The following is a 10,356-nucleotide window of genomic DNA, read 5'->3' as shown; positions in this document are numbered from 1 at the left end:
AAGAAAACTAAAGCTTAAATGAAAATTTTAAATTATTTAGTCACAATATACGCCGTCGCTAAAAGTCTTCGTAAAAAAAAATGTATCATGTATATTGAAAAAATCTGGAGCAAATTAATAATGAGGGTACTATTCACATCTATTAGCAAAGATATGTTTATCAAAGAGTGAAGATAGGCAAAAAGGCACGAGTGCACTATTCATCTCTTTCAGCAACTTATCATTTGTATAGTTCCATCCCTTTCAGTGTCGTCGCGCGCTAACAGGCTTCATCGACTATACGAGCTTTCCAATTAGCAGCTCTAAAGCAACGAGCTCTTTTAGCGGCGATATTGTCATCGTTAATATGTATCTTTTCCGTTTTCTTGTAGTACACAAAGTACAAAGTTTAATTCATTAAAAAATGGAAGAGTATCAAGATGTAACTCAAAAGCCAAATTATAATTGTTGTGAAAGATGTAAGCGTAAATTTTATATATATATATATATATATATATATATACAATTTACAATTGAGACCGATTGGATAATGAGGAAAAATGAAAAAGGCAATGAGCCTTCCAACTAGTTACTACAAAAGTTTCTCTGTTAGTTAAATGTTTTTAGACTTTTTTTTTTTTTATAAAACAAAAATATATTGTAATGCATGAGAAGATAATATAAACAATAATTTTGTAAACACACAAGTCTCCTATTATAGAAATTAAGATATTAATAAACTCGAATAAAACGCTCAAATAGAAATAATGTGAACCAACAAAAAAAACCAACAAAAAGTACACCAGAAACTAAAGCGCGCACATAGTTTAAATTCTCTGATTATAACAAATGGCCTGCCTAAATAGCACGAGAAAGCAGCGATTCTTCCAGGGAGAAAATACAATTTCCAACAAATAACATTTAATCAAATTATTATTATTATTTTGTATAAGTACCGTATTGACCACGACGTCTGCCGCCTGCATATGTTAATTTAGACTTGAAGTTCAAGCAAAGGCTGACTTTGCAATTGCCAGGGAACTATGATTTGGTCAGAGACTTCAGGAGGTTCATTGGCTACCAATATTGAGAAATTCTCTCCTGGTCTTGAGAAATTCTCCCTTGGTCTTTTGATTTGGTTATGGGATACTTTTAGACAATTTGTAGTTCAATGATATAAGCATACTTCCAAAAACTAGGTCAAATAATTGAAAAACAATTTATATGAAATTCAGGTGCCTAAATTCATAGGACAAAATGAGCTTCTAAAGTTTGGAATGTATTTGAAATATCTGCTTAATTGGTTTAACCAATATTGGTACCAAGACAGAATTCTGAGTATTTTCGTAGATGAATTTCATAAATACACCTTCCACCTATACTTTATACTCTAGTTCAACATGCCACTCAAATTTTGAAAAGGACCATTTCAACTAACAAACTGTATAAAATCGTTAAGAACACCCACTCAACTACTGTAACTTCAGAAAATGTCTCCCCGAACTATTGATTTAATATCAGCGTGCTTCCCTTGTTAGGAAACACACCCCTACACCCACGCAACATAAAAAAAAAATTAAAATAAAATAACAGAAAAATGAGTAGATAAAGATTTAGGTGCTTCGAAAAAAAATTTTATGTCCACGGAAAAGGGAGAAAAAAATTCACTAACAATTTCAAAATTACACAATCAATAAACTTTCTCAATTTCTATCTCTACCCAAAACCTCTTACACCATTACCTATCTTTCTCCGCACTCTTTCTCCGCACTTTTTCTCTCTCTCTCAAAAAGAGACATTCTTTCTCTACACTTTTCTCTGAACACACATAAAGCCTTACATAAAGCACTTATTTATAGACTCATAATGAGCCATAAAATAGCCTTCGCCTAAAAACAAAAAATAATAACATACCCAAAAACACAAAATTGTTCATTTCTCAAAACTAATTTGAGTCATTTATCCAACAATCTCCACCTTAACTCAAATTCTCTCAACTCACTCAATTAGGCAGTTAATCTTGACACCCATCATTGCACCGGCAATGCAAACTTTAACAAGAATAAACATGTGTCAAATTCAAACTTAACATGAGAAATTGTCTTCTTTTTCTTCTTCAAAGTATCTTCATTGCCACAAGTCTTTATCATCTTCAATTGTCATCAACATCTTATTGCACTCTTTTTCTCCTGCAACTTCTTTCACAATAGAAGACTCTTCGTGGCTTATCATAATATCTCCCTTGTGATTTGTTCATACCCCTATCTGAATCTAACTTCATCACTAAAACTTGTTCATTTGAGACGTATTACTTGGATTCTTCATATTTACAGTCTCTAATAGAGCAGTTGACATCTCATCCATAGTCAACATCATTTTTTCAACATCCACAGTCAACATCACAGTCAACACCTCATCACCAAAGTCTCATATGATTTGGGTAGGGAGGCCAACAAAATTACCGCTTTATCTTCCTCATCAATTTTAACCTCTACACTTTACAATTGAGTTATACACTTATTAAAATTATTTATATGATCCTTAACATCAGTTTCCTCATCCATCTTCAACTCATACAATTGTTTCTTCAAATATAATCCATTTGTTAGGGATTTTGTCATATAAACTTTTTCTAATTTTTTCATAACTCAAAAAGAGATGTTTCATTCATAACACTATATTTAAGTTTAGGAGCTAAACTTAAACGAATAGTGCTTACCGCTCTCATTTCTAGTCCTTCCCAATCTTCATCTTTCATATTTTTTGGCTTCTTTCCTTGTAGCGTTTTTAGTAATCCCTGCTGAATTAGAACATCTACTGTACTCTGCATGATGCTGAAATTGCTCTTTTCATCAAATCGTTTAATCTGCTCAAACTTAATCTTGGACACCATCTTGACTTTTTTTTTTAAATCTTCACCTCAGCTCTGATATTAGTTGTTAGGGAAAACACACCCTTACATCCACGCAGCACAAAAATAAACTGAAACAAAATAATAAAAAAGTAGAAGATAAAGATTTAAGTGGTTCGAAAAAATTTCTTACGCCCATGGAAGAGTGAGAAAAAAATTTACTAACAGTTTTAGAATTACACACTCAATAAACTTTCTCATTTTCTCTCTCTACCCAAAACCTCATACACTCTTACCTATCTCTCTCTTTCAAAATGAGGTACTCTTTCTCTACACTTTTCTCTGAGTACATTTTTCTCTAAACACATATAAAGCCTCATAGAAAGCACTTATTAATAGACTCTTAATGAGCCATAAGATAACCCTTGCCCAAAAACAGAAAACAACAACTTACCCAAAAACACAAAATTGTTACTTTCTCAAAATAAATTTGAGTCACTTATCCAACAATCTCCTTTTTTCTGATTTTAAAATAGGTAAGTTGACACAAAATCAATAGTTTCGAAGTGCAAGTTACCTTAAAATCATTACTTTGGGAATAATAATGCAATTATAATTAGTGCATGTAATCATTATGTTAGTATTATAGACCGAGTGGGGATATTTTGAATGATTTTGTATAATTCAGTGAGTGAAAGGAAAATTCAAAGAATATGTTGAACTTGAGTTCATAATTTAGGAGTATTTATAAAATTAATTTTAATTTATTATATAATTTTAAAATCAAGAATGACTATATTTTTGCCTTTTTATATCATGTGAAGGGTGAAAACATTTTAAATTGAGTCTAATACAATAGGTGTGTGTATATATATAATATATCCTTTCAAATATATATATATATATAGTTAAGTAAATAATTACAACCATTGTTATAAATAAAATTTCAAAGAATATATAGGACTGAAGGTTCACAAAAATTTCATCGATATTTTACGAAAATTTCTAGAACATTGTTTCATTAATTAATACTAAATCAATATTTCTATGAAAATTTGACATTTGGGTCAATTTTAAGAAGAACTTCTCAGATATTCTATGAAAGAGATATTGTACGCCTCTCTCGATGTCGCTAGTGTCAAAATACTACAATGAATGTTTTGCAAAATTATCGAAAAAAGAAATGTCAAATTTTCTAACCTACCGACTAGCTCCGCGTAAAGTCTTTAATGGCGAAGAGAACAACCGCATAAATCCGTACAACAAGCCCTTTCTGAGGCAAAGTTGCCGCATGCCTGGCCATACACATAGCCTACTCCTCACCTAAAGCATAAAAAAGTAGTCACAATCCAGTCACCAAAATTTGAAGCTTCGCTTTTGAAAGGAGTAAAAGAGTAAAACACATAGTTATGTCGAAACCAATTACTCGGGCACGGACAGTAAAAAACAGCCCTTGCTCCTTCCTCTTTTGGAGTTCCGCTGGGATAAATCGTCTCACCGTGACCTCCGGCCGAGTACTCCCCTTGTCCTCTCCCTTAGGGGGCCGTCCACCGTACTTAGGATTTTTTTGAAGAATGGGTTAGGGTGGTTGGGTTTTGGGCCCGCACATCAGTCCGTAAAGGTTCCTTCAGCCCACTAAGGAAGTAGGTCATCTCCTGTTCATCTATTAGTGGGCCAGCCTTCCCCAACAATCGTTCGAAACGACTCTAATAATCTCTCACCGTCGAGTTTTGTTGGAGTTTACATAATTCTCCGAATTCGTGTTCATAAGGTGCCGTTCCAAACCGAAGCATCAATTCAGACTTGAAATCCTCCCAATCCATTTGGACTTTGAGCGTTTTCTTCCTTTGGATCCAGATCTGAGCGTCTCCCTCCATGTGGTACGAGGCTAATCGCACTTTCTCTCTTTTCTCTGTCCGTTGAAACTCAAAATATTGTTCCGCTCAGCACAACCAGATGGTGGGATCATCCTTTCCATCATATCGTGGAAACTTCAACCTTACCGCCTTTGCCAGTACGGTTCCCGTCAACATCTCCCCAGTAGCTCCCGGTCGAATTTCCCTCCGGTTTGACGCGGAAGCTTCCTCCCGAGTTTGAATCAGCTAGAAGAAATCATTCATCTGCTTCAACATTCTTTCTTGCCCAATGCTAAGAGACGCGACCTGTTGCTCAAGGCACTGGTAACGTTGGTCGTCTGCCATGTCTGTCTCTGATACCAAGTTGTTATCAACCTCTGTCTCCGCGGTCCCACGGCCCCGTCCTTGCCTGTTTCTAGCTATTGTGACAGTAAAAAAAATGGCGCTAGATGGAAATAAACAATGAGAAAGACTAAGAATGAGTTTATTCATCTCTATCCTAAAACATTCTTTACAGAATCCTTTTATAGCCTCCTAGGCTACTCAGCCCACGGCTCCTCCCAAAATGGTTATAACCGTTTCTTGGAACTAGAGATAATGAAAGAAACAATAACAACATTGGGACCACAGCCCCGCATCAGTAACAAAAACAGAGAATAAAGGAAATAACAGTAAAAGACTAATTCACCCCTCACGCAAGTAATAGGTCCATAACACTAACTTTTCGGCAAAATGTCAATGGCAGAATGTACACGTCAATGACGAAGAGAGTAGTTGCTGAAATTTATAACACAGTCCTTTCTCAAACCGTAAGGGTCCCACGCATGCGTTTTGAGGGACATATTATTTTTTGTATATTACCATTTGAAACAACAATTATAAAATGGTTTGGAATAAAAAGAGAAAGAAAAAAAAAATAAAGATAAAAATGAGAAAAAAAAAATTGAAGCAAAAGAAAAAGAAAAAAGACAAAAAAATTAAGAAAAAAATTGTGCAAAATGTTTCACAATTGACACTGAAAGTTACGAAGATCACACATAAAAATATTTATATAAGAACACATTTGAAAATAAATTAATTTAACAGAGTAATTATAAGAAAATAATATTTTAAATAATAGTAAAAAAATATTTAAAGGAAATCCACGGCCCCGTCCTTGCCTGTTTCTAGCTATTGTGACAGTAAAAAAAATGGCGCTAGATGGAAATAAACAATGAGAAAGACTAAGAATGAGTTTATTCATCTCTATCCTAAAACATTCTTTACAGAATCCTTTTATAGCCTCCTAGGCTACTCAGCCCACGGCTCCTCCCAAAATGGTTATAACCGTTTCTTGGAACTAGAGATAATGAAAGAAACAATAACAACATTGGGACCACAGCCCCGCATCAGTAACAAAAACAGAGAATAAAGGAAATAACAGTAAAAGACTAATTCACCCCTCACGCAAGTAATAGGTCCATAACACTAACTTTTCGGCAAAATGTCAATGGCAGAATGTACACGTCAATGACGAAGAGAGTAGTTGCTGAAATTTATAACACAGTCCTTTCTCAAACCGTAAGGGTCCCACGCATGCGTTTTGAGGGACATATTATTTTTTGTATATTACCATTTGAAACAACAATTATAAAATGGTTTGGAATAAAAAGAGAAAGAAAAAAAAAATAAAGATAAAAATGAGAAAAAAAAAATTGAAGCAAAAGAAAAAGAAAAAAGACAAAAAAATTAAGAAAAAAATTGTGCAAAATGTTTCACAATTGACACTGAAAGTTACGAAGATCACACATAAAAATATTTATATAAGGACACATTTAAAAATAAATTAATTTAACAGAGTAATTATAAGAAAATAATATTTTAAATAATAGTAAAAAAATATTTAAAGGAAATATATTTAAAAATATATAAAAATTAAAAGTTAAAAGATGTAATAAAAAAAAGATAAGGGAGGAAAAAGAAAAAGAAAAAGAAAAACTCAAGAAAAAAGTTAAGAAAAAAAGGAAAAAAAAAAACAAACAAACTTTAGTAACGAAATGGCGGCTAGAAACTGGGAGAGTATAGATAATGTTTTGTAGATAATGTTTTGCATGGGTGATGTTTATGAAATTGAATAACCATAAGCACAAGAAAAATTGAAAACCTCTTTATTCAAGTCCGCAACAACTCCAGATCACACACTAATCCAAATTCGTCACCACAAACGTCACTTTTCCCCTAATAACCCTTATTTAAAGCTGTGTCCTCGCAATGTAACGCATTAAACTCCAAAATCATAAGTATCACTTCATCACTAGCTCCAAAGCCAAACCCCACTCTCAAACAAGCCTCACCCTCCTTTACGCGCCGCTGCAACTTCCAAGAAAACTATGACACAACCGCCGCGCTTCCTCCTCGTAACCTATCCCGCGCAGGGCCACATAAACCCTTGTCTACAATTCGCCAAGCGCCTAGTTGGGGCGGGCGCCGACGTCACCTTCGTCACCACCTACTTCGCCCACCGCCACATGACCAAAAGCAGAGGAGACACAACCGCCGCCGCCAACCGAAACGGCGTAGTGTCAATATCCTACGTGCCGTTCTCCGATGGACACGACGACGGGTTTAAGCCGGGGGACAGCGTTGACCACTACCTGAACGAAATCCGCCGCCGCGGATCGCAGGCCATCTCCGACCTCGTCATCTCCGCTGCCAAAGAGGGACACCCTTACACCTGTCTGGTCTACTCCCTCCTCCTTCCGTGGGCCGCGCTGACAGCAGAGGAGCTCTGTCTGCCGTCCGTCCTCCTATGGATTCAGCCGGCCACGGTTTTCGACATCTATTACTACTACTTCCACGGCTACGAAGACATCATCATAGAAAACAGTACTAAAGACCCTTCAACTGACCATAACTCATCAACGACACTACCGGGGCTTTCGTTGACGTTAACCCGCCGCGATCTTCCGTCGTTTATGGACGCCGCTAATACTTACTCCTTCGCTATTCCCTTGTTCAAAGAACAGCTTGAAGTACTTGACAAGATTAAAAATCCCAAGATACTAGTGAACACATTTGATCAGTTGGAGCTGGAGGCGTTGAAAGCGATTGAGAAGCTGAACTTGATCGCAATCGGACCCTTGATTCCGTCGGCTTTCTTGGACGAGAAAGACCCTTCTGATACTTCCTTCGGAGGTGATCTTTTCCATGTTGATAATCAGAACTACATTGAGTGGTTGAACTCCAAACCAAAAGGGTCGATCATTTACGTGTCGTTTGGGAGCATGGTGGAGTTATCAAGGCCTCAAATGGAGGAGATCGCAAAAGGGTTGTTGGATTGTGGACGTCCCTTCTTGTGGGTCATAAGAGAGAAGGCTAAGAAGAAAGAGAGTGAAAAGAAAAACGAGGAAAGAGAAGAAGAAGAAGAGAAACTAAGTTGTCACGAGGAATTGTCAAAGCTAGGGATGATAGTGCCATGGTGTCGCCAAGTCGAAGTTTTGTCGAGCGCTTCTTTGGGGTGTTTTGTGACGCATTGCGGGTGGAATTCTACGTTGGAGAGCTTGGTTTGTGGAGTTCCGGTCGTCGCGTTTCCGCAGTGGACGGACCAAGGGACGAACGCCAAGTTGATAGAAGACATGTGGAAGACTGGTGTGAGAGTGAAGCCTAACGAGAAGGGAATAGTTGAAAGTCAAGACATAAAGAGGTGTTTGGATTTGGTAATGGAAGGAGAGGAATTGAGAAGGAATGCCGTGAGATGGAGGGATTTGGCGAGAGAAGCTGCGAAGGAAGGTGGGTCTTCTGATAAGAATCTCAAGGCTTTTGTGGCTGAGATGATTGGTGAAGGTGATCATGATCATGGTTTCTTGGACTAGAATAGCCAAGCCTTTCTGGTGCCATGTAAAAGCTATTTTTGTGTTTTTCTCATTCTTTGCTAGCTAAGCCTTCGCTAGCTGTCTTTGTCTCCGAACTAGCCTAACCTAGTGCCTAAATCTCTGCCATGTGACTTCAAGCAACTAAAAAGCTAAGAGAAATTGTTTCGACGAATGGAAAGGCAGTTCTATTCATTATCATGAATGTTGAGTACGCGCATTTGTCTCAATTTATAGCCTGTACGCCCTATTTATCCTTACAGGAATTTTACACTCATTAAATACAAACGTAGGGTTTATTTGTAGTGTTCGTTTAGTTCGTTGTTTTGAGTTTTTAATTTGAGTTGAGATATGATTTTATGTGAGAGCTTTTTATTGTAGCAAAAAAATTAGATGTGATTGTTTCTGAGAGTTTTTTACTGTAGTAAAACTCGAATTCTAAACTCGAATCGGTAAAATGAACGGAAATGTCTATGTGAATCCCACCACAAACATTTGTTTATGTGGATAAATCTCTATCGAAAAAAAAAAGAATTTTCTTTATTAGTCATCTTGACATTAGTTTCAGTGGGGCACGTAGTCAAGATAAGGTTTTGAATTAATATTGATACAATATAGGTGAAAACTCTAGACTCTCTAGTACTACTAATTACAATACTTTTCTTTTTTGGGTTAAATACCGACAGTGTAAATAAACTCTAATGTTAAATTAAGAAAAACATTAAGAGTAAAAAAAAAAAAAAAAAAAACTCTTATACTTTATACTAATAAAATAATCATCTTCACTACTCTAGTAGTTAATTATATTTAAAATATACTACAACAAAGAAGGCCATTTGTAGCGATTTAATGTCATCGTAAATAGGTATTGTGTAGTCGCAAATACAACATTTTTGACGACATGTTGTCGTAAATTAATCGCCGTAAAAAATTAGACGTAAATGATATATTTACGACGATAAAGTTTTGAGATGTCGTTGCAAATATATTCGTGACGATAGTCGTCACGAATAAGTCGTCACGAATGTTCTTTCTCACGTGTTGTTCTTCTTTGCACGACAGATGACAGTGTCGAGTTTGATGTTTTCTTTGAAATTGTTTTTTATCTCGTTTTGTTTGCTTTTTATATTTCAATTAGATTTTGATTTAGATTTTAAAATCTGATTGTTAACTAAATTTAATGATTTTCATATATTGGTTTTAGATTTGAATTTTTGGTTTATTGTGGTTTTGGGGTTTGTTTTAGTATTTTCTTTTCTTTTTCTTTTTTAATATGTTTTTAGATTAATTAAAGATTAAAAAAAAAAAAACATTTCATATCCTTTAAAAAGGGCTTCAAATACCATCATGACATGTTTTTTAATCATCGAAGTGCAATTTAATATTTTTTAAAAAACAATTACACATGGTATATATATAAATATATATATATATATATTTGGAAGAACGGTCAAGATAAGGAAAGTAATTTTTATCCCACGTTTTAATATATATGCAGGGAATTAAATATATGAATCTCTTAAAATAAGGTTGAAACCTTAACCTAACATTCCCAGTTCTTTTTGAGCCAATAAAAGACATGTCGCACGTGATCTTAACCAAATTCCCTGCTAATCATTTCGCTCCCTTTGTCTTTCTTGTTTTGGAATTAACTTTTGGTTAATTGACCATAAACTTTTTGGCCTTTTCTGGACCACATACACGATATCTTGCGTTACACGATATGAGAAAACAAACACAAAACAAAAAGACAATCTCAAACTAAGTTTTATCTTGCGTCCGGAAGCAACCGCCGCCACTCAGCTATTCGCAAACTCAAACT

General features: G+C 35.4%; 1 protein-coding gene across 1 annotated transcript; it reads left to right on the top strand.

Annotated features, from left to right (window-relative positions):
- Positions 1-6,816: 6,816 nt before the first annotated feature.
- On the top strand, positions 6,817-8,817 carry LOC21389139 (crocetin glucosyltransferase, chloroplastic). Its single transcript, XM_010101651.2, has one exon. It carries the CDS (start codon positions 7,056-7,058, stop codon positions 8,535-8,537), a length of 1,482 nt encoding a protein of 493 aa, XP_010099953.1. The 5' UTR covers positions 6,817-7,055; the 3' UTR covers positions 8,538-8,817.
- Positions 8,818-10,356: the final 1,539 nt, after the last annotated feature.

The sequence above is a fragment of the Morus notabilis genome, unplaced genomic scaffold (genome assembly GCF_000414095.1).
Source record: "Morus notabilis unplaced genomic scaffold, ASM41409v2 Scaffold533, whole genome shotgun sequence".
NCBI classification, from domain to species: domain Eukaryota; kingdom Viridiplantae; phylum Streptophyta; class Magnoliopsida; order Rosales; family Moraceae; genus Morus; species Morus notabilis.
Note: the sequence above shows the minus strand (reverse complement) of the source record. Positions and strands in the feature narration are given on the sequence as shown.